This window comes from Plecotus auritus (assembly GCF_963455305.1).
Source record: "Plecotus auritus genome assembly, chromosome: 7".
NCBI lineage: Eukaryota > Metazoa > Chordata > Mammalia > Chiroptera > Vespertilionidae > Plecotus > Plecotus auritus.
In genome coordinates, this window is record NC_137774.1 from 20178673 (window position 1) to 20203395 (window position 24723).

Genomic DNA, 24723 nt, shown 5'->3' on the forward strand with positions numbered 1-24723 from the left:
GTTTATCCAGATGTCCTTAGGTTTATTTTTCTCTGTTGATTTTTATCTATTTTTTATAGCAATAACAAGCACGTAACAATAGCTCTCATTTTAAAACTGGGGCAATAATTAGATGCACCTATGAAGGAATACCCTCAGTCCATTGGGACTGAGGGAACCAAATATATTCATGATGGGCCATAATCTAAGCACTATTCTATTAGTCAGAAATTAGTGCATTTAGTTGAAAAGGGAATTAAACTTTTGTCTCAAACTATAGATCATTCCTCCTCAAGCTTGTGATTAGTAAGCAGTGTAAGCAAAGAAGCCTAGTGCTCTGAATCCCTTCTCTGATGTGGTGACAGCCTTTCAGAGCATACTCATGACCGACTTACCACACCGTGTGCCAAAATCTGCCAAATTCCCAAATCAGAGTTTCCCTTTTCAGGCTGACAAGAATAAGCCATGGATAAGGAAAGTTCAGATAAAGATAACTTAATTCAATTCCTTCCTGCCAAACATTCTCCTTGCCTCTCTGAGGCATTTCAAACTGGCCAAGTCCTCGTTCATGAGCTTCTCTTCCTCCACCCCTGCCACCCCCACCGCGCCTCTGTGACTCCATCCCAGCCCAGGGAACCTACCACCACTCTAACCACTTCTGCTTCTTTGTTGGTTCCTCTTCCTCATTTCCTCTCCCACCCCTCCCCCAACACAAAACCTGTCCTGATAGCTGGACTTTTGGCCTCTGGATTGATCCCTCCTCACATCTTCTCCTCAGTAGAAATAAAAAAAATCTCTACATTCAGCTCCAATATCTCAAATAAAACTTCATCCAGGGAGAGGTTAATGGGGGGAAAAGGAGACATTAAAAAAAACACTCATCTGTCTGCCACACATCTAAGGCAGATATGTTGTTGTTAAGAATGTAGTGCTAGCCCTGGCCTGTGCAATTTGGTTGGTTGAACGTCGTCCCATGCATCATCAGGGCACATGCCCAGGTTGTGGGCTCAATCCCCAGTAGGCTGCATGTGGGAGGCAGCTGCTCGATGTTTCTCTCTCTCAAATCAATAAAAACATTAAAAAAAAAGAAAAAAGAAGAAGAATGTAGCACTAGCTTCAAACCCTGGCGCTACAACCTCTTAGCTCTGTAACCTTGAACTTGTTACTAATCTCTCTGTGACTCAGTTTTCTCATCTGTAAAGTGAGAATAGTGATAGTATCTATTTCATGGAGCTATCAAAAGAACTGGATGAAATAATTGATAAAAGTATGAGAACTGATATATCATAATTGCTCAATAAATAATAATACAGGCCCAGTATCCTTTAGCCAGAACTGTTGGGGCCAAAAGTGTTTCAGAATGCACTTTAGGATTTAGAGAGGTAGTATGGTACATGTTCTATGTATTATTTGACACCTCCCCCCAGGAGGAGAGTGTCTGGGGCAGCACTCCCATGGCAGAGGTAGAAAGCTCACAGGAATCTCACGTACTCCCCTGCATTGCTTAGCCTCTCTTGAAGTTAGTTTTGGGCTTTGTGACTAGTTCTGATCAAGAGTTGGGAACAGAATTGAGTTTCAGACTATCTTCCCTGGCAGCCACATGTTCTAAATCAGTGGAGCCAACCTCAATTAGGGTCCCTAAGTGACTGAGGAATCCTGTCCTCCCCTTCTCTGTATTGGACATATGGTGTTAAGTCACTAAAATTTAGGGTTTATCTGTTAAACTAGTTTTTGTAAGGAAAAGTATGAATATTCACAACAAATGGAATAAAGACTCTAAATAACCCCTATGTTGCCGAAACCGGTTTGGCTCAGTGGATAGAGCGTCGGCCTGCGGACTGAAGGGTCCCGGGTTCGATTCTGGTCAAGGGCATGTACCTTGGTTGCGGGCACATCCCCGGTGGGGGGTGTGCAGGAGGCAGCTGATCGATGTTTCTCTCTCATCGATGTTTCTAACTCTCTATCCCTCTCCCTTCCTCTCTGTAAAATATCAATAAAATATATTTATAAATAAATAAATAAATAAATAACCCCTATGTTCATCCAGACCAGGTGTGTGTTTTCTTAATCTTCACCCGAGGATATGGTTTTTTATTTTTATTGATTTTAGAGAGAGAGAAAAGGAGAGGGAGAGAGAAACATTGGTTGCCTCCCACATACAACTCCACCAGATGTCAAACCTGCAATCTGGGTATGTGCCCTGACCAGGAATCGCACCCAAGAACTTTCAATGCATGGGATGACGCTCCAACCAACTGAGCCACACCAGGTTTTGTTGCCAAATGAGTTTGCCACAAATTTACCAAAAAATAAAAAATTGCCTTTCAGTTTACAGTACTCTTTTGAATTGCTGAATTGCAGATAAGGGATGCTGAACCTGCAAAAACCCCATGCACATATAGATGCACAGTCTGAGTTTTTCACTGTAATATCAAACTCAACCTAGACATAGTCTGCATCAAGTACCTCCTAAACTAGTCTCCCTTCTTAGTGTTGCTATTTCTAACCTTGGTACCACTGTTCTCTTGGCTACAGGCTCAAACCTCAGAGTTCTGCTTGATCCTTTCCTTTCTTTCCCCTCCTCACAGCCAGACAGCAAGTTCCAATTCTCCCTTCAAAGGTCTCTGGTTTAAGACTCTGTTACCCACTCTCTCCATCATCACTCATTTTGCCCCTTATTCTCTCACTCCTGGATTCCAAAAAGTAACTCTGTACTTTTTGGCAACCCCCTTCCAACATAGTTTACATTCCTCTACAATTTCAATCATCTTAACCACTGCTTTCATCATGTCCCTTCCTTATTAAAAAAGTAATCAGTGATCCCCATGACCTTATGGAATAAAGTCTAAGCTCTCAACTATCATTCTAAGTTCTCTGGAATTTAAATCCATCTCACATTGCTTGTTCTCAACAGGAACCCTCTCTCCAGACAGATCAATGTCCACCCTATTTCCTGAAATATGCCATATTCATTCCTTTCCCTAGGCCTTTACTCATTTCCCTAGGCCTTTTCCCAACCTGGAATGCCACTCTTCTTCCTTTCCACCTAACTAAACTTTTACAGCCTAGTTCAAGTGCCACCCACCTCCTCCAGAAATGACTCCATAACTACTTGGCCCAAGTTCATCTTTCACTTTCCTGGCTTCCTATAGCACTCACTACTTGTACCATATATTTAGGCATAGTCAGTCACATTTACCTTAGTTTCTTTTTTTCATGAATTTCTCATTTCCCAATATGACTGCATGCTTCCCAGGGTACAGCAAACATAACTTATATTTCTTTTGTGTGTCTAAGACACTTAAACAATAGGCACATGCTGAACTAAATGGAGAGATGCCATAGCTGCTGAGGTAAAAGTTCCAGTACAAAAATTCATATCTAGACAGATTCAAGAGTCCCCTGCCCACTACAACCAATCTGGTGAAGGGAATAGTGAGAGATGCACCCAGGAGAACAGTGCAGGTCTCCAGGGTGACCTACATATTTGGGAACTCAGTAGGGGCAATAAGAGTAACAAACGATGACACCAAACTTATGCAGAAATGAACTTCTCAAAGTCTGAACTCAACAACTGCACATGGCTCGCAAGAATTAAAAAAAAATCAGTGTTTATTAAACAAAGGTTTGTGAACTAATTTGTGAACTAGCTGGCAAGGAGCTCAGCTAGCCATCAGGTCTGGTATCCTCCCTCTAATTCTGTAGTGCTCTCTCTCCCTGTACTTGCTATATTCTTTTGATGCTCCCACATCTTTGGCATTAGAGTCTTTATTTTGCCAAAGATAAATAAATGAGAAAAAGAAAAGGGCAATAAAAATCATTTTATTTGTATGTGGCTCATGAAAGTCCTAAAAGATCAGTGGAAGACATTATTTTAAAGCAACTTCTTACAGCATAGAATACCAGGCTTGTCTATTGTTTTATGAGGATTTTTGTTTGTTAATCCTCACCTGAGGACATTTTTCCCCCACTAATTTTTTTTAAAATATATTTTATTGATTTTTTACAGAGAGGAAGAGAGAGGGATAGAAAGTTAGAAACATCGATGAGAGAGAGACATCGATCAGCTGCCTCCTGCACGCCCCCTACTGGGGATGTGCCCACAACCCAGGTACATGCCCTTGACCGGAATCGAACCTGGGACCCTTCAGTCCACAGGCCGACGCTCTATCCACTGAGCCAAACCAGTCAGGGCTCCCCCACTAATTTTTAGAGAGAGAATGGAAGGGCAGGGGAGAGAGAAAGAAACACATTGATGTGAGAGACACATCAATTGGTTGTCTCCTGCATGCATCCAGATGGGGGCCGACAGGGGCCAGGGATCGAACCTGCAACCCAGATACGTACCTTTGACCAGGAATCAAAATCAGTGTGTGGGCCAACTCTCTAACCAGTTGCTCTTTAGCTATGTGTGGTAGTGGCTACTACATTGGACAGCCAATATATATTCCTTTACATTTTATTTTCAAACTAGCCAGCCTATCTTTGCCTTGAAAGACAAAGGAAGTCCTGAAGAGCCAGGTCTATCATAGTAAAAACAAAAGGCAGTCTGTTAAAAATCACTGATCCTGCTGGGGGAACAACTCTTAAAGTTCCCCTCTAGAACTGATAGCCAAGAGAACTGACCTGCTTGTGCCTGCTATGAAGAAAACAACTTTCCTATTCTGAAGTACCTAATAATGAACATCTAGATGGTCAGACTGAAACCCTGGGCTTTGTTCAAGCCTCTACCTACCATTCTGATAAGATCTGAGAGAAATAAGAATCTGTGGAAATAAGATTTCTATATTTTCCTCCATTTGGATTTTCAGAAATGAGTCTAGTTTCACAAGTTTGCAAAGGGCCATCAGACAATAATAACAATTCAATAAAGGTAGAAAACCTTAACCCTTTAGGTTCCATGACAGTATGCATAATTCTGGTTAGAAGCCTTCACTAGAGCTCATATCTACAATGCCAGAACATAATAGATGTGATGTAATCACTACCGCTTCATTAGTTTTAAATGTATAAAATGCTCTACGTTCTGTCCATGAACTTAAAACAGCTTGATGAGATAAACACAATGGTCATTTTCTCTGTATTTTAGGTGGAAATACTGAGGTTTATAAAGGCTGTTAGACTTACACATAGTAAAATTATTGTGATCAGGAGTCAGTCAGAAGATCTGGGTTTGCTTCCTGGCTCTCCTCAATAACCTTGCATAATCACTTTGTAAACTTTAAGGTACTACACACACGCTTATAGTTGTTGTTAACTGTTGTTGTGGAAAGCCCTCTGTTAGTTGCAAAAGCCTATGTTAATGGATTATTAACACTCAGTGGCTTCTGACCAGTAATCTTTTTTACTGAACTAAGAGTAACAAACGATGTCAAGCTCACAGAAAAATAGCACCTGTTGATTATAAAGCACTGTGAATTGATGACTGCTAAAGGGATGTTGCACATCACTACCTGTAAGACTATCCATAGGTCCCAGCACACTTAGAATGTGCCATGTCTAAGAATGTCCAGCCAGCTCCAATCAGGCTATAGGCTTTCAGGGACCTAATGTACAGGAGAGGAAGTACAAAGAATACAGATCCTATCGCCTAGCAAATAGTTCATAGCTAAGCACCTCATGGCCCACGTACTTCCATAGCTGCTCAGATGTTTAGTTGTTCCCTAAGGCATTTTCTTTTTCAATCAGTTACTTAGCTTATTTACTTAGAGAAGAGGATGTCTGAAGCCCTGCCAAGCAGAGATATTAAATTAGGTGGTCTAGTTCTTCCAGGCCTCAGCCCCCAAACATTTTGTCAATGAACCCACAGCTCCTCTGGCTTTCCTTGTTGTACCAAGCTTGAGCTCCATAAATCTGTGCCAATCTCAGCTCTGCCTTGTAGCCAGCACTGCTATTTTCACACTAAAGTGTTGTTTGCCTCTGCCAGTGCTATCTCACGCATGAAAAAACCACCTTTCCCGCTGGCCAAAATACTTGGCTACTTTCAACTGGGCCTCTGCAATTTGAATATTTAGTCCAATTTTGACATCTCTTAGCCATTTAAATTAGGTTTTGATCTTTCATTCCTTTCTTCTCCTAAGCATGGACCTTCTGGCAGAAGATCTGGTAATGGAGAAAACTGTTTAATTCCACCCCAGGCCCAAGTGAACAAAAACAAAAATAATTAAAAATGCGAATTCACTCTGTAAATTGTAAAATCCTATGTTAACAGATCATTAATGTCTCCAGACTCTTAGGTAGGGTCTTTTCATTACCCTAAGCTGTAAACACCTCTCTCCCCTAAAAGTTTCCTCCACCCCCATCTCACTCCATCCTTCCTATAAATGCATTCACTCAGACTTCCTCCCTCTTTCTGCTTTCAGGATTTTGCTGAAGAATATTTCTCCTGGTCAAATGTTAAACATCTACTAGACTTCCCAGGAGAGACCATTCTACAACCTTGACTTTATTAAGGGAAAAAACTATCATTGCCTTTTTACCCAATATTAGCATAACACTTTGCGCTTCACTTTTTAAATGGCCATGTTTGTTCCACAGCTTCACAAGCTTATGACCTGTGTGAAGAAATGAATGTGTCAATGAATCACTAAACATCTCTAAGCATGTACTGAATTTCTTGCCCAACAAATCAGTAGTCCCTTATATAATATATAAAGTTGTGCTGTCCAAGATAATAGTCACATGTGGCTATTTACATTTTATATTATTAAAATAAAATAAAATTTAAAATTCAGTTTCTCAGTTGCTCTTTAGCTATGTGTGGTAGTGGCTACTACATTGGACAGCACAAATATAGAACATTTCTATCACTACTGAAATTTTATTGAACAGCACTGATAGAGTCTGCTTACGAATAATATAATTGTAAGGAATGGTGATGAGAAGCAGTGAACATAGGTAACAAGTAACCAGTACTCCCTACAAATCCACAACTTGTCTGGGAAATGAACTCCGTACTCTTGCAGCACTAGTATCATGTTCAAAAGAATATTTTAACTTTAACAGGTAATTTGGTTCCTTACCAAAAATTTGTCTCACTGGCCCCTGTACATAAGCTTGTTGTTACTGTGGGGCTGTTCATAAAGGCTGAGCTACTGCTGTTATTTTTTTTTCTTTAAAAACAAAAAAACTGAGATTAATAGCTTGTATCCTCCTCTATGCAAGTGAAAAAGTTTGATGATATTCAAGTAAATTATGAATCAAAATAGCCAGTACCTCTTGCTAAGATTACTTCCTAACCAGTAGTCAATATTTTTCACAGCCTGCTACCTTCATAACCACTGACTTCACTCCAATAACAGCAGTAGGCACAATAATCAGGACTTTTCTTATTATGGCTTTAGCTCTAAGCAGAATCCCTAAAAGGTAACTATCCCTTAAGGATCAATCAGGGTCCACTCTACCCCTCCTCTTCCCAGCCTGGTCCCTTTGGGCCTTCTAACTCAAGAAAGCTTCTCCTTTTCACCTACGAACTGATATACAGGCTAATAGTCCAGTCTGGAGAAAGATCAGCTGACTAGAGCAGAGTTAGCAAGCACACTCCACATAGGAAGACAGGAAGGAAAGTGAGGTCATTAGGCTCAAGCCTGGGGGAGGGGACTCACTTCTGGTAAAATGCTCCTTCCAAAAGCAGCTTTGAATAGAAATGAATTATAGCAAGGGAGAAGCCACACAATTAGACAGAATAACGTATGAAAATAGTACAAAAATGGGCCCTATTCTGTTGTTCCCTTAGTTCCGTAAGGTAACCACAAAAATAAAAACAACTTTCTAAACTAATCCTTCTATTAAAATGAATAAAAGGTACTCAGGGTCCCCAGTCTTACTAAAGACAAATACTCTAGGAGGCCATATCTAGCAGACCTCAGACAGAAAAACTTCAAGAGCATCGTGCTTTCTCTAGAAGCCAAGGGTACTTCTGAAGAATTGGTAGACAAGGTGCAAATGAGGAGAGAGGTTAGCTGATAATGAAGAGATCCACAAGGGAGGATGTCATGGACAAGTTTTCATCAAACACACCAAACGTTGCCATCTAATATAGTGCTAGATACCCACTAGGGAAGAAAGCTCCCCATCATTCATTCTTTCCTGCAGGCCAAAGTACCCAGGAAACAGAGAGGTAAATGACACTGCACATGAGAAGGTTCTCAGCATGTAAGTTTAAATGTTAACAAAAATAAAAACTGTTTTCCTAAAGAACCACACAACTCTTAATAAAATAGGCATTCTCAACTACCTGAGTTAATAAAGGAAAATAACTGTAAACAACAACAATAAAATCACTCACTCATTATTACCTTTAGAATATATTATATGACATTTTATTAAATAAAATTCCCTTCATAATTATATTTTATATAAGCTAATACTAAAATTAATTAAATTTTCCTGAGTATATACTGTAAAGTTGTCTTCTGAGTTAGGGATCCTAAATCCGGATAAAATATTGGCCAAAAAAACAGAAAAGTTATATAAATACTGTCCCCATCATAAATAAAAGAATTATTCTCATTCTCTGCAAATGAAACACTATATATAAGGTTAGATGCACAAGGCTTTGGGATTCCAGATTGTGATTTTTTTCACAGTCTTTTTTTTTTTTAATATACTTTTATTAATTTCAGAGGATGGGAGAGGGAAAGAGAGATAGGAGCGTCAATGATGAGAGAGAATCATTGATGGGCTGCTTCCTGCACGACCCTACTAGGGATCGAGCTTACAAGCCAGGCATGTGCCTCCTACAAGCCGGGCATCAAACCATGACCCTCCTGGTTCAAAGGTCGATGCTCAACCACTGAGCTGGGTTTCTTTTCACAATCTTTTAAGTGGTAAGTGACATATACCACTTAAAAGTATATATTCTTGGCTTCTCAAATATTTCCTATTTGAAAACTCCTCTCCAACAAATTTCGTTAAGTCTACCAGGGCCACACATACCTGCCTATTTGGGTGACCCGTGTCTTTGTTCTTCATGGTCTCATATGCAGGCACCCGGGGACGCCGGCTCATCTGAAGGGCCACCAGATCCTTCATGATCGAGTTCAATGCCTCCTGTTCATCTACAATGAAAAAGAGCACATGGGTTAAGATACTTTAGTACAGACCAGCAAAGTACTTTCACAAATTATATGACTAATACTCAGAGAGTTCTGCCCAGGTAAAACGACAGGCTCTTTAACTATAATTATACTAGAGGCCCAGTGCACGAAATTCGTGCACGGGAGGGTGTGTCCCTCAGCCCAGTCTGCACCCTCTCCAATCTGGGACATCCCTCTCACAATCCAGGACTGGTGGCTCTCAACTGCTCACCTGCTTGCCTTACTGATTGCCCCTAACCACTTCTGCCTGCCAGCATGAACACCCCCTAACCACTCCCCTGCCAGCCTGATTGCCCCTAACTGCCCTCCCCTGCAGGCCTGGTCACCCCTAACTGCCCTCCCCTGCAGGCCTGGTCCCCCCAACTGCCCTCCCCTACAGGCCTGGTCCCCCTCAACTGCTCTCTCCTGCAGGCCTGGGTCGCCCCCCCCCAACTGCCCTTTCCTGCAGGCCCAGTCACCCCCAACTTCCCTCCTCTGTCGGCCTGGTCACCCCTAACTACCCTCCCCTGCTGGTCTGATTGCCCACAACTGCCCTCCCCTGCTGGCCATCTTGTGGTGGCCATCGTGTCCACATGGGGGCAGGATCTTTGACCACATGGGGGCAGCCATCTTGTGTGTTGGAGTGATGGTCAATTTGCATATTACTCTTTTATTAGATAGGATACATTCCTCTCTGAAATCTCTGAAAAGTAAGTAACTGAGGTCAGACTATGGCAGTTTGAATTTTAATGGATTCTTAACAGTTCTCTAATCAGATCGCAGGCAGCAACATTTACCAATTCACTGGGGGCAAGGGAGGTGCTCAAACAGCAATTCTTCCAATGTCACAGAAACTTAACCAGGAAAAATAGATGAAAAGTTGGAGAACTGAAGAACAACGTGGCACAGTGTAGTAGGGTACTGAGTGAAAAAATGAATTCATGGAGAGCTGATTATGGAACAGTTAGTCACAGACTTATTCTTCAAGTATCATATGTAGGAGAGCACATTTTAAAAGGTACCAAACAAGGATCTCAGGTAGTAGCTCTGAACAGAAGTTGTCTTACAAGCCTAGCCTTTGAATACCTTCCTCCCAACCCGTCACAAGTTTATAGGCCTTCTGCTTCCCATAGGGAAGTCAAAAGGCAGTTCTATTGTTTTTCTTCCCTAAATGACCAAGCAATGCATTGTCTCTTTTTTACTGGCATTACTTTTAAACCCCTTTTCTTGAAATAGCATAAAGTACTAGAGTTCTCATGTACTTAAGACAACTAACCAAAGTCTAGAATCCAAACCAGCCAAATTCCATGTTTTACAAAATTCTCCTTGTCCACTTCAATAGCATTTGAGAGTTGAAAATAAATAAATCTGTTGATCTGGAAAGGAACATGAGGGATAGAGTTGTTATACTTGCTTTGGTGACAAGTGAGTCACCTGGGGACTTGGGGCACACCTTAAAAGAATCAAGAACAAAAGACTCCACCCAAAGGCAGTGCCTATCTTCTGCCCTTTATCACTGTCCCGTGGAATTATTCTAATACCTGGTGGGAAGGAAAGAACAGCATGAAGTATAGGAAGTAAAACTGCACTCTATGGCCCTCTCTTCTTCCTAGACCAAATCTGCTCAGGTGTCCTACATGACCTCAGAGAAGGATGCCCTTGAAGAAGTTTTTGTGTGCTCAGAACAGTAAAATTAGATTTGAGGCCTTGGCTGGCTGGGTAGCTCAGTTGGTTAGTGTTGTCCCAATATGCTCAAGTTGTGCGTTTGATCCAGGTCAGAGCATATACAAGAATCAATCAACAAATGCATAAATAAATGAAACAACAAAAAAATTGATATTTCTCTTTCTCTCCCCAGCTTCTTCCTTTCTCCCTCTAAAAGCAATAAATAAAAATAAAAATAAAAAAACTTGCAGGAAAAACATGCAGCTTCCCATCTAATTCCACTTCAAAATATACATATTTACAAAAATATGCATGAGAGTAATACAATTGTACCAAAAGAATGAGGTAAATGGGATAAAGAATGAGGTGAAGAGGAAGTTGGTATTTATAGAAAGACATTTGTCAAAATTAAAGCATATATAGCCCATCAATTATCTCATTTTCTAACAACTTTCTACTTCTATAGGCTCCTTCAAACAAGGGAACTGCTTGGATATTTGTTTATTTTGCATTTTAAACTCCCAATCAAGATTTAAAAACTAGATAATAACATATAGGCTAGGAAGTTTGGCATATATATAGGCTTATACATTAAATTGGCTTATATATTATTAAAGATGTATGTATAAAATTGGGCCAACTGTAACAGTAAATTGTGATCAATATAAGGAGGATTATGACTATGTAGGTGTTTTCATAGGGGCATCCAACAATATTTCTAGTAGCAGAATGCATGGAGTTTACGGAACAAGGTAACCACACTTAGAATTGAGAATTTCAGTTGTCTCAACTCAGATATTGAACCAAAATGGACGTAAATACACACACATGCTTTTTAAGTTAAATCCATGACAAATAGACTTCGTAAGTCATTTTTAATTCTGTATAAGATGATGCTATTATAAGAGCTGGTTTATCAGGTTGACAAATTCTATTTCCAGGAAGCTAACCAATTCCTCGCATTACTTAATGGATAAACTTGCTTGGTAATTCCAGTGTTGAGAATACACTACCAGCCGTGGGCAAACTACGGCCTGCGGGCCGGATCTGGCCGGTTCGGCTGTTCTATCCGGCCCGCGGAGCCGAGCGGAGGGTTCTCTTGCTCTCCCCTCCGCTCCTTCACCAGCAGCAGTGTTAACATGGCAACACGTGGAAACATGGCCGCAGCTCCTTCTTCTGAGTGGGCGGATTTATATCGGCCCATTCAGTAGAAGGAACAACCTCTCAATCTTCCAGAGGCTCCTTGTAATGCCCGTGGACGCGTCCCCCGACATCACCCTGGGAATGCGTAGACACGTTATGGTGGTGATGTAGGGAGACACGCCCCTGGAGAGCACAGTATCAGAGCATTAGCTAAAAAGGAGACCAACAACACTGTTCCCACTGAAGTTGATGTTTTAAAGACCAAAAACCTTTCAACCCAGTCTACATTGCCATCTACATCTACGTCCCGGGCATAATTTGGAAGTTGCACTAAAGAAAATGTTTAATTTACTGTTTACACATTTTGTTCTTTTCTATTTGTTTTAGTTTTAAATTATTTTACTATATTTAAGTTTAATTTGAAAGGCTTTTGTACCTTTCCTTTGTTAGGCAATTTTATTTTGCCTTTGCCATCTTCAATATAAGGTATGTTATTGTGCTATGATTCCTCCATTTTTTGAAGTTTCAAATTATAATAATTAGTGTTTACATTCTTGTTAAAATGTTTGAAATGAATAAAACTATTGAAATAAAAAAAAAAGACCGTAACCTTTTATGTAATGATGTTTACTTTGAATTTATATTAGTTCACACAAACACTCCATCCATGCTTTTGTTCCGGCCCTCCGGTCCAGTTTAAGAACCCATTATGGCCCTCGAGTCAAAAAGTTTGCCCACCCCTGCTCTAGAGGGATGGTATGGCACTATCTCTTGAAATCCAGGACAACTGACACAAGTGAAACAGGGTTATAGAATCTGATTATTTTTAAATATATATTTTTATTGATTTCAGAGAGGAAGGGAGAGGGAGAGAGAGAGAGAAACATCGATGATGAGAGAGAATCATTGATTGGCTGCCTCCTGCATGCTCCACAATGGGGATCAAAATCGCAACCTGGACATGTGCCCCGACTGGGAATCAAACCATAACCTCCTGGATCATAGGTCAACACTCAACCACTGAGCCACTCTGGCCAGGTGGAACCTGATTTTGTGTCAAAGTCGAATATATTGCTAGAGGTAGACAGGGTTTTAAACTGATACTTCAAACTGAGAGCATGGATAAAGACAGGAAGTAAATCAAGTGGCACTTTAAGGCATTTCTTCCTAGAGTGAGATTTTAACTGAATTGTCACTCCAGTATGGAATTCCTTAAAAAATAAAAACAAACAAAACTTTTGAAAACAAATAGCAGCTTTCTTAGAGTACAGCAGTCAATGAACTTTGGAGTCAGAAAGACCTGGGTTTAAGCAGGCCTTGAACAAATCACTTATTCACCCTAAACCTCAATTTCCTCATCTGTAAAATGGAGAACATAAAGCATCATTTCACAGAGCTGCTGTGAGAGTTAAAAGAAAAAAAACAAACTTACAATTATCCCTCATGTTACCTAACACTTAGTAATGGTATAAAAAATGCTGGCTAGTATTATCATCAATGGAAAAAGGTCAATGGGAAAAGACTAAGGCCACTTAATCTACCCTAATACTTAATTTTATTCCTGAATGTTTATTAATAATAACCATTTACTGAGTATAATGGTTAATGTATAACATAGTATACATTAATTTTGACAGATACTTCAAGGTATTCAAACTGTAGGGATAAAAGAATAAACACACAAACACGAGGTTATACAAATAGAGACTGAAGCAGAGATTATACAAACCATGGTACATAAACACACATGTGTAAAAAAATTTTTTTACAGTGTAAGTAGCAAGAGGTTGTACAGGTTTTTACATAATTATTAACAGAATAAAGATTCATTCAGAAAAGCAAGCTGCTCCAGTTATGAAGGAGAGTTTAAAAAAATGGACTGAGGAGGAGAAATGACATAAAAGCAAGTGAGAGGTAGAGGGGAAGAAAAGAGACTGATCCTCAGTGCACTGTAATCCTTACAGAGGAGAGGAGGAAGAAGGTATGCTAGCAAAAAACCCTTTAACAAGATTGGAAAAAACAAATGGTGACACCACAGAAGTCAAGAGCAAAGAAGGGCAGTGGCAGATGTAAACTAGGCAGATCCAATAGAGTAGTAGAGGCAGAAACAAATTTTTAAAGGAATCAAGAAGCTGGAGATTAAAAGAAAATTGGAAGTAGTGGAAGTCAACAATTAATTCATTTGTGAACTTTACATGTGAACAAGTTGAGGCAGGTAATCGTGTGCTATAACCTAGAAAAGATTTCCTGAGGATGGGGTGATCTGACACACTTAAAAGCTACCAGGAAGCAGCAGAGAAATTGATTCTAGAGATTAAGAGGTTAAGAATCTAGAGGGGAAGAGTATTCATAGAAAATAGAAAAGAAGGGATTTATGAAACAAGGCTTAAACTGTGGAAACTCTTAGGCAGTCTCAAGCAGACAGCTATACACAATTAGCCACCGGCATACACTTCTCCAGATACCCTGACCTATGATATGGGGGCTACCAGGCAACACACTCCTCTATTTTAGCTCCATCAGGAAGTCACTTCCAGGCCCAACTACTGCTTCTCTACCTAAAAGCTGGGTCTTAAGGCACTCCCATTTATGAATTCTCTTGGCTAAAAACCCAGAAAAGTTTCTAGAAGAACCATGTCCTTTGGTAAACATTGTTGTCCTTTATGATGTCTGTTTACTATGTCAGACACACTCTCTTCTCCATATATACAAATCTCCAAAGTAATACTTAAATATTTTTCTTCATTTAACTAATGATGTTATTTCTTCATCTTGCCAACGCTCTATCCTACTGTGCCAGATCATCTGATCACAATGCTCACCCAGGAGATCCTGAACTTCAGACTCTTTCTGAGTCAGACTTTACTATCTTATTCTACATATTTCACATATTCCCACTGTCTCCACCCTGTCCATACCTAGGCAAACATCATTTTATAGTTAAGTATAAGCAAAAACAGCCCAATCCTCAATTCACTATAAACTTTCTTCCTTCAAGGATGTGGTTGAACTTTTGCTAGATCTCAAAGTCAAATTCTGGTATTTATTTTTCTGTTTCTGGGATATAAGAGCCCTTCATATTAGTTGGTGGCTCAAAATGTAAAAATATATATTACAAAGTAAGCCACTGCTTCCTCATAAGAATCAATATTTCACCACTACATTTTTTAAAAATATATTTTATTGATATTTTACAGAGAGGAAGGGAGAGGGATACAGAGCTAGAAACATCGATGAGAGAGAAACATTGATCAGCTGCCTCCTGCACACCTCCCACTGGGGATGTGCCCGCAACCAAGGTACATGCCCTTGACTGGAATCGAACCTGGGACCCTTCAGTCCACAGGCCGACGCTCTAGCCACTGAGCCAAACCAGTTTCGGCTACATATTTTAATGTTTAATGAAATTAACCTAAAGGTTTGACTATAGGATTATGTATGTCAATCCCAAAACTACAGTATTGATCTCTCCCCTTACTGTGTACCTTTACAGTTTGACAAAGTACAACCTACAACATCTTATTACACTTATTTGTTTACATGTTTTTGATTTACTGTGCCTAACAATAACTTTTTAAGGACATGATAAATTCAGGTACGGGGCCTAACTCTTCATCTAACATATAAATGACAATAAATGGACAAAGAATAAATGAATATCTTATATACAACCAAGAAAATTGTTTCTTATCCTTTTATTCCCTAAGTGTTATTCAGTTGGACAGATATTTACTTTTTACAAATGGCTAAAATTCTGTTTTAAAATCCAGCTGTCGTTTTTTTAAAATATCTGAAATCTAGCCCTAGCCGGTTTTGCTTAGTGGGTAGAGCCTGCGGACTGAAGGGTCCCGGGTTTAATTCCGGTCAAGGGCACAGCCCGGGTTGTGGGCTCAATTCCCAGTAGGGGGTCTGCAGGAGGCAGCCAATCAATGATTCTCCCTTATCACTGATATATATTTCTATCTCTCTTCCCTCTCCCTTCCTCTCTGAAATCAATAAAAATATATTTTAAAAAAGAAAATATCAGAAATCTAGTTGTAACATTGCCATATCCGTTTCTTATATCTCGATCCCAACTTCAAAGAAAACAGTTGCTAACTATATAGAGTCTGCATAGGTAGTCAGATTCTAGCCAAACTGAATTGAGACTGGTCAAACTGGCAGTTTCCAAGTTGTCTATAAATCGTATTGATTCTGACTTCAAACCAAGTTATCAAACCAGAACCACACGATCCTTAATCCTAGACTCAGTTCATTAGTTTCCTGTAACATTTCCAAGTTGTTACATATTTTTCAGTAATACTTCCCACTAAGTTTCAGATTGCATTTATTTAAAAGTCCAAATAATGCCTGAATTAATCTCAGGCATTAGTTAACAAAATTTGCCATTAAATTACTAAAAACTAGGAGAGAATTCTAGCATGACCAAGAGAATATGACCAGTCAATCCCAATTTTTAAAAATAACTACATAGTATCAAAGCAAAAAAAAAAAAAGAATATTTCCTATTATTTACAGGGATAAGTATAGTTTCCACTAGAAATTTACTGGGGCTAACAGCCAATATAAAATCTGACATTTTTATTAGCAACCCAAGTTGTCAAACAGACTTGAGTCTGGGGTTTAGAATAGCTCAGGAAAATATGACTGTTGGTCAAAGAACCTGCAGGGACTCAAATTAGTTTTAGTCCTTTCCTCACTGGGCTCAAGTTTAATGAGTGTAATGAAAATTAGTAAGTCTATGTTTCATATCAACCCTTGAGTTTATTTAGAGCTATAGCAACTAACTAAAGTAAACCAAGAAGTCTGAGAATTTGAATTTTCAGCATTAATATTACCAAAATGGAAACTAGTATTTAAAAGAGAGGCAGTGTATGTGTGAATGTGTATGTATCCTTACTGAACCCTATATAAAGCAAATTAAAGAGCCAGGTTCTGGAAGAATTCAGTATTAGCTCTGCAAGTCAAGGTTATCTATAAAAAGAAAAGAGAATGGTATAAGGCTGAAGAAAGCCAGGCAGTGGTTCTTAAACCACCTTGCCTAATAATATACTGTAGCCACCAGGCAAGTTAATTCCCTCCTCCCTGTTTTGGTTTCTTCATGTAAAACTGATACTGGGACAAATGAGAAGACACTGAGATACCGGTCCTTTTTTCTTTTTAAATTAAAAAAATTTTTTTTTCAATTACAGTTAACATTCAACATTATTTTGCTTCAGGTGTACAGCATAATGGTTAGATAATCATATACTTTAAAAAGTGTTCCCCTCAATATTCCCTGTCTGGCACCATACATAGTTATTACAATAATATTATGTTTCCTATGTTGTACTTTACATCCCCCCATGACTATTTTGTAACTACCAATCCATACTTCTCAATCCTTTCACCTTCCTCCTTTTTTTGGCTGGGGGGGAGGGGAGGAGAGGCGCCTCTAGACTCCACCTATATAGTTCCTTTCCTCCCCATCACTAGCCCCTCTATAGATCCACACACTTAAAATAAACTTTTGAAAATGGTTTGAAATGTGAAAACAGGCTGACAACTATTTTGTTTTTGTTACTAGTAATCTTCACCTGAGGATATTTTTCCCATTGATTTTTAAAGAGAGTGGAAGGGAGGGAGGGGGAAAGAGTGAGAGACACCTCTATTGGTTGCCTCCCGCATGCACCCTTATGGGGCCTGGGGTCAAACCTGCAACCCAGGTACATGCCCTGGACTGGGAATCGAACTGAGACCTTTTGATGTGCTGGCTGATGTCCTAACCATTGAGCACACCAGCCAAAGCTGACATATATTTTTATGGTAGACAATGAAAAAAAGCCAACACATCTGGGTACTCTAACTAGTTTAGCAGTTAAGAAAGTGGGAGTAGGAGGTCTGCACACCCTCAAGTATTTCACACTCCCCTTTGGGACTTAAGACTGCCCCCAAAGACTTATTAGGAAGACTATCACAAATATAGGTTCACAAATCAAATCAAAGAATTAATGCAATCATCAAGTCCCAGAACACAAGTTAAATATCTGAAGCCTAAGGAGAACAAGAATTATGTGCTCCATTTACAGTAAATGTTCAATAAGTATTTTTTGACTTATGTATTTAAATACCAGGCCTTATTGGATTGCTTTTCTGCTTATTGTCACAGGAGACTTTCCCCAGAAGAGCAAGCACTTCTGAAGTAAAGCATGAGAAGGAAACAGTAAGTCCCCAATCGAGCAAACCCATTCCTTACTGTATGAGGGGCAGCCTGGAATAGAACAAGGCAATTCATTCAAAGTCAGAATGTAAAGACAGGCCACTATAGAGTATTTGCCCAATGTGACACAGCATACACTTAACCTCCTACGAAAATGACTTGACCTTGCTATAAGGCAAAGCAAACATTAATGTTCCCTCTTCACATGGGGCACTTCACAGATGCAATGAATGGCTTTGCAAAAGATTCTTTCACTGAAGTTTACTCCTTGGTTATTTAGGACAATACCAAAACTTTCAAAAACTTGTGACTGCACACAACAGTATTACAATAACTGGTCCAACAAGACAAGCAAAGTACATCTAAAATATTACTTGCTTCTTGATCTAGTCCAATAGTTCTTTGCTAAGTTACCAAAAAGGACATGAAATATAATTCGGTTCAAATGCTGTGTGTGGAAGGAATTAAAAGCTCTTCTTTGATTACATCTTCACAACAGAAATTGCAAATATTGATAAAAAGGAAATAATTTCATAGATTCTTTTGTGCAGCGAATGCTTCTCTCAAAAGTTGTATAATTCCAGGGATATCGGAAGATAAAAATAATGATGCAAAACACTGCAACCGGGTTTTTCAAAAAGTAGGACGTGAATTATAACTGGCAGCCCCCGACCAATTCCCAACATCCAGCAATCTGCGTGCAGCTAGCATTTCTCAACCGCGCTGTTGATAACAGTGATTGCCGTTGTAATCACCTCCCAGCCTATCTCCCCATACGCCCTCCCCCCTGCGCTGGGGCGCGCACAGGGCTCAAGAGCAATCCCCGGGAACTCTCACAGACCGGCCAGTGTGAGCAAAGGGAAGGAAATGACACAGGCAGGAAAAAAAAGCAAATCAAGGAAAAGACACAACAGCAGCTGGGCCTGCACCAGCCTCCAGCCCGGGCCCCACACTGCGCTCTTGCTCCCCCGCCCTCGGGCTCGCGGTCCGGCTCGCTCGGGCCCGAGCAGGCTGCCCCGCCGAGCACGGGCCCCCATCCCGCCACTGCTTCCTCGGGATGCGCCAGCCGCGCAGCCCGGAAGGAGGCTGCGGAGTGTGTTCCGCCGGCCGGGGCCGCCCGGGCGGGCCGGGGGAGCCAGACCCCTCCTCCCCCCGACCGCGGAGCCGCAAGCCGGGCGGGCGGGCTCCGGCAGTTCGCAGCCCCGGCCGGGCGGGCTGTCCATGCCTGTCAGGCGGCGGCCCAGGGTCCTCCTCCCCTCACTCATCCTGGGGCGGAGCGACGCGAAGTAGCGCGGGCACAGGCCGGGGCGGTGGCGACACTCACCCATGGTGGCGATGGCTGCGGCGGCTGGTCGGGCCCGAGTGTCACCTCCGCAGCCGGAGCTGCATGCCGGGGGCCCGGGCGGCGGGGACGGCAGCGGGCCTGGCTCCGGGCGGGGGGCGCGGGCTGCGCTCGGGGCCCCCGCCGCCTCCCCAGGCTCCGGCTCCGGCTCCGCCCGCGGCCGGGCGCTGTGGCATGGGCAGGGTGGCTCGCTACATCCCCGGCGCTCCTCGGCTCGGCCCAGCCCGGCCTCGGCTGCGCCGCTCGGCCCGCCCGCCTGCTAGCCCCTCAGTCCAGCAGTCGTTCTGTCCGGCCACCGTTCTCCACCTCAGGAACGCTCCGAAAAACAAACCGCTGGTCGCGCAGCTCGCCCCCTTGCCTGTCACTCACCCCAGCGCTCGCCAATCCTAGGCAGTCGCGGGACCTTCGTACCACCCCACTCACTTCAACAGCCAATAACAAGGATGAAGTCACTGCCCCCACCCCCGCGGCCACCGCCCCCCCCACCTCTCCCTTCCCAACACCCTCTCAACCGCCAGCTAATCATCAGCACCACACGAAGAACCAATCCCGCCTACTCTCACAGGATGCCAATGGGCGAAGCCAAGGAGGTTTCCGAGGGCTATCTACCGCCTGCCAATCATCTAAACAGCACCCGGTTCACTCCGCTGCTAGCCAATCACGTAGACGGCTCTGATCACCCGCCTCTGCGCATCCCTTGCTAGCTCGCCCGCCCTCTCTCCCCGGGAGGTGTCGTTTGCTCCAATCACAGCTCGTGCGTGAGTCTCCGCCCACATCCCCACCTCACGTCAGTCGCCCGAGGCTCCCGGGCGCGCGGGCTGGCACGATTCCTTGTCGGCTACTTTCGGGCTGGAGTTTGGGAACGCGGCTGGATGCGTCCCCAGGCCTTCCGCCCTCCTCGCTCTCAGCGTTCCCGAGGCTAGTGTCCAGCCCCTTCCTCCTTGTGCCCACACCGGTGCGTAATAAGCGGGGAGGGTTCTGGCTCTAAGCGCTTCCCGGCGTGTGGCCACTTCTTCCACGATCCCCTGACAAGTCCTCCAGTCCAGACACTACGCCTGCCTGGAGGCAGGGGCGGCCTCACTACTGCCTGCCTTTTCTTGGCTCTCATACCTCCGGGGCTACACCCTCCGAGAGAATGGGGTAGTGCTAGAATGTGGGTCCTCGGAAATCTGGGAGTTCCGCCGCTGGCCAGGGCTGAAACCAGTAAGTGGCAAAGCCAAATGGTTTTTTTTGGGGGGGGAGGGGGGGGAGGGAATACAAACTTTTCTAGTTATAAAAGCAATACAAGTTCTTTGTATTAATATTGGAAAAAGAAATCCCACCTCAGAGATAATTGTATCTTTCCTACCTAAATATACATTTGACAAAAATGGCTTCAGATTGTTTTGTGGTGTGCTTACATTATGTTTTGTGTGCCACTGAATATTGTTCCAAAACAATTGTACTGGCTGGATATTTCAAAATAAAGATTGACCATAATTAATTTCCCCAACCCCCCATTGTTCAGCATTTTGTACACCCAGATGTTCAGATTCCAAGTCCACCACAATTACCTAGGGCTCCCTTCCTCTGGTCCCTGTTCCAGTGTAATATAAATGAGATGCCAGAGTACTCTTCCTCAGATGTGATTTCCAACTGTTAACTAAGAACCTTTAATGGTGGCTTTAAGAATTACCTTACACTCCTCTTTATTTATACCCCCACCCCAATATTTATCTGGCCTCTTGTCCTGTTAGTTTTTTTTTTTTCTTGAACAAGCTTTTAAGTCTATAATTTTCCCTGTTGAATAGATCCCTATCCAGTTTATTGTAGTTCCTTAACCATAATCATCTTTTTTTTTTCTGGGATGGGAAATAGAGTACAGGGAAAAGAAAATTAGTATTATCAGTCATTTACTATAGGCCAGGAATGTCCTCTCATTTCATCTTCCTAATAATTATTTTTTAATTTTTTTTTTTTATTTCAGAGAGGGAGAGGGAGAGATAGAGATGAGAGAGAATCATTGATTGGCTGCTTCCTGCATGCTCCACACTGGGGATTGAGCCTGCAACCCAGGCATGTGCCCTGACAGGGAATTGAACTGAACTGTGACCTCCTGGTTCATATGTCAATGCTCAACCACTGAGCCACACTGGGCCCTAAATATTCTGAGGTCAATAATACTATTCGCATTTAAATGATGAAAATAAAACTCAGAGAACTTAAGTACCATGTACATATGGTAGAGTCAGGATTCATAAAAGGACTATCTGATACCCAAAGGCTATGTTTTTGCACTAGGCCAATGTTTTTCAACCGTTTTTTTTATTATTATTATTATTATTATTATTATCACCCTCCAAGTTAATTACATTTAAATTCTTCCTGATGAGAGAAACTATTAAGGAATAAGATTTTGTTAGGTAGGGTTGAGCTTTGAAGGCCACACACCATTGTATTATCTAAGATTTTTTTTGCTCATTAAGAATCTCTTTTCACCCAGAATGAAACCCAAACTCTGTCACCCCTTTGGGGATATCACTCTGTTGAGAGTGAAATGGGCTTATGCTGGAGGTCATAATCTGCCAGTTTGAGGCTCAGATCTGACCCTTTATTTTATTCATCTGAGATAAATGTTTTTTAAAAGACACATTTATGCCAGTAGAAATCTAACACCCATTTCATGGTCTGTATCCAAAGGTCTATTCAGCAGCTTCTCTCGGAATACCAGAGCACCTAGTACTTTCTTCATCAAAGCACTTATCCTACTCTAAAACACATCTCCAATTTAACATTTTACACTCCACTCTTGATTCTTTTCCCCTTACCACCAAATCCCCATTCCTCTGTTTTCCCAATTCTTAAAATCTTTCTTGATTTTACTCTTTCTCTAACACCCCTATATTCAATCATTCAACAAATCTTTCTGTTCTTGTTTCAAAATATATCTGTTCTTGCTTCAAAATGTATCTGGACCTAACCACATCTCACCACTACCACTCCAGTCCAAGCCACCATCCTCTCTCTTGGAGCACTGCTTTGGCCTCCTAACTGGTCTCCCTATTTCCTCTATGGTCACCCAACAAATGATTCTCCACATAGCAGCCAGATTCTTATAAAATGTAATTCAGGTCATGTCACGCCCCTGCTGTCAACCCTTCAATGGCTTTCCATCACACTTAGAATAAAAACCAAACACTGGCCGAAACCTGTTTGGCTCAGTGGATAGAGCGTCGGCCTGCGGACTGAAGGGTCCCGGGTTCGATTCCGGTCAAGGGCATGTACCTTGGTTGCGGGCACATCCCCGGTGGGAGGTGTGCGGGAGGCAGCTGATCGAAGTTTCTCTCTCATCGATGTTTCTAGCTCTCTATCTCTCTCCCTTCCTCTCTGTGAAATATCAATAAAATATATTTAAAAAAAAACAAATTAAAAACAAACAAACAAACAAACACTGCTCTAGCTGGTTTTGCTCAGTGGATAGAGCATCGACCCATGGATTGAAGGGTCCTGGATGCAATTCTGGTCAAGGGCACATACCTCGGTTGTAGGCTCAATCCCTGGCCCTGGTCAGGGGATGTGCGAGAGGCAACCAATTGGTGTGTCTCTCACATCAATGTTTCTCTGTCTTTGCCCTCCCTTCCACTCTCTAAATCAATGGAAAACTATCCTCCGGTGAGGATTAACAAAAATAAATTAACTTTAAAAAACCACAAACTCTGTCATGGCCTTCCAGGTCCAACAGGAGTTGGCCCCCATCACCCCCTCCTACCTCATCTCTACCACTCTCCCTTGATCGTTGTCCTCTAGCCACAATGGCCTTCTCACCAGAGTTTGAACCTACTAGGCTCAGGCCCTTTCACCTCAGGTACTTGCCATTTGGTCTGCCTGAAACACTCTTCCCCAGGATGTCCCATGGCTAATTCCTGCTTTTCATTCAGGTCGCTGCTCAAATACAACTCTTAGAGTTCCTAACCACCTCATCTAAAATAGCCTCACTCCCTTCCATCATTCTGGATCTTCATATTCTGTGTTATTTTTGTTCATAGTGCCCGAATTACATATTTACTTATTTGTCTTTCCTCCAACTATAATGAACATAAGCTGCTACGTAGGATCAGGGATTTTGTTCTGTTCATTGACCTATCACCAGCAGTTAGAATAGAGCCTCTTATGTAGTAGAGAACAGCAATACAACTACTTAATACATCTATAGCTGAAAAGAACCTTCCGATTTTCCTTCTACCTTTCTAGAAATTGCTTTCTTTGAGGGCTTCATTTCCATTGTCTGTCCTTAACCAGCCATTTCAACCATTTCCACGCTGCAGTCATCACACTGGACTTTCTTCTGAGCTCCAGAGCCATCACCCCTTGAGTATCCCACAGGCACCTCAAGTTCGATTCCAGTCAAGGGCACATGCTCGGGTTGTGGGCTCGATCCCCAGTAGGGGGTGTGCAGGAGGCAGCTAATTGATGATTCTCTCTCATCATTGATGTTTCTATCTCATCTCCCTCTCCCTTCCTCTCTGAAATCAATAAAAATATATTTAAAAATAAATAAATAAAAGAATAAATTCTGTTTTTCATGTACTTACAACTGTAAGCCTACGTTTGCTCTACCATGTATATTAACTTAATTCTCAAAACAACTGTATGAAATAGGTACTGTTATCCCCATTTTACAGTTGAAGAAATAACTGCAGAGGGGTTAAGTTCTCATCCAAAGTTTCTAGCAACTGACAGTCAGAATTTGTTCCCCAGCAGATTGGTTCCAATAAGTAGAATAATATAGGTAAATAGTAGTTATATTACAGGTGATGGGATTCGATGGGACTTTTATTATATATTTCGATAAGGGTTGGCTTTTTTAAAAAACAATAAATGTTACCTTTCTGACAGTGACAAAGAAAGAGCAAAAAATGAGAGAAAAAATTGCTGTCTGGAGACAGAATAGAGAAAGTGATTTGTCAAGACCAGTGTGGTATCTCTCATAACACTCTGTTTTGTCAGAACTACTGGTTCATTTCTCTTTATAGAATGTCTCCAGAGCAGTCTCCAAGGATTCAAATAAAAGTCTAAAGTTGGGATCTCTCAGAGTTTGATGTTTTATTGACTGCTATGCTATGTTTTAGAGACAGAAAAGGAATTAACTCAACCACATGGTTGAATCTTCATAGTGGGCTGGAGGCAGAGCCTTCACTGTTCCTGTTCCATTCAGCCAGGTCCTCTGGCAGAGGGTGGGGGGCAGTTACATATCACATGAATGCTTCTTTTAAGAGTCAAAGCAATGGATAGAGCCTATCACAGATACCTCCAACCCACCGAAAGGACGCCTGAAAATG

General features: G+C 41.8%; 1 protein-coding gene across 3 annotated transcripts in view; it reads right to left on the minus strand.

The window, feature by feature from the left end:
* Positions 1 to 19656, minus strand: part of MAP3K3 (mitogen-activated protein kinase kinase kinase 3) — a 60609-nt gene extending 40953 nt beyond the window's left edge. For 2 of the 3 annotated variants that reach the window (XM_080681942.1, XM_080681941.1), the window contains exons 1-2: positions 19388 to 19521; positions 8917 to 9038 (exon numbers count right to left, since the gene is read on the minus strand). In XM_080681942.1, coding sequence (XP_080538068.1) covers positions 8917 to 9038; positions 19388 to 19391 — 126 coding nt within the window. In that variant the 5' untranslated portion in view covers positions 19392 to 19521. Of the gene's footprint in view, positions 1 to 8916; positions 9039 to 19387 lie in introns of all 3 variants that reach the window. The other variant, XM_080681943.1, reaches the window with a different exon arrangement.
* Between the last annotated feature and the right edge of the window lie 5067 nt (positions 19657 to 24723).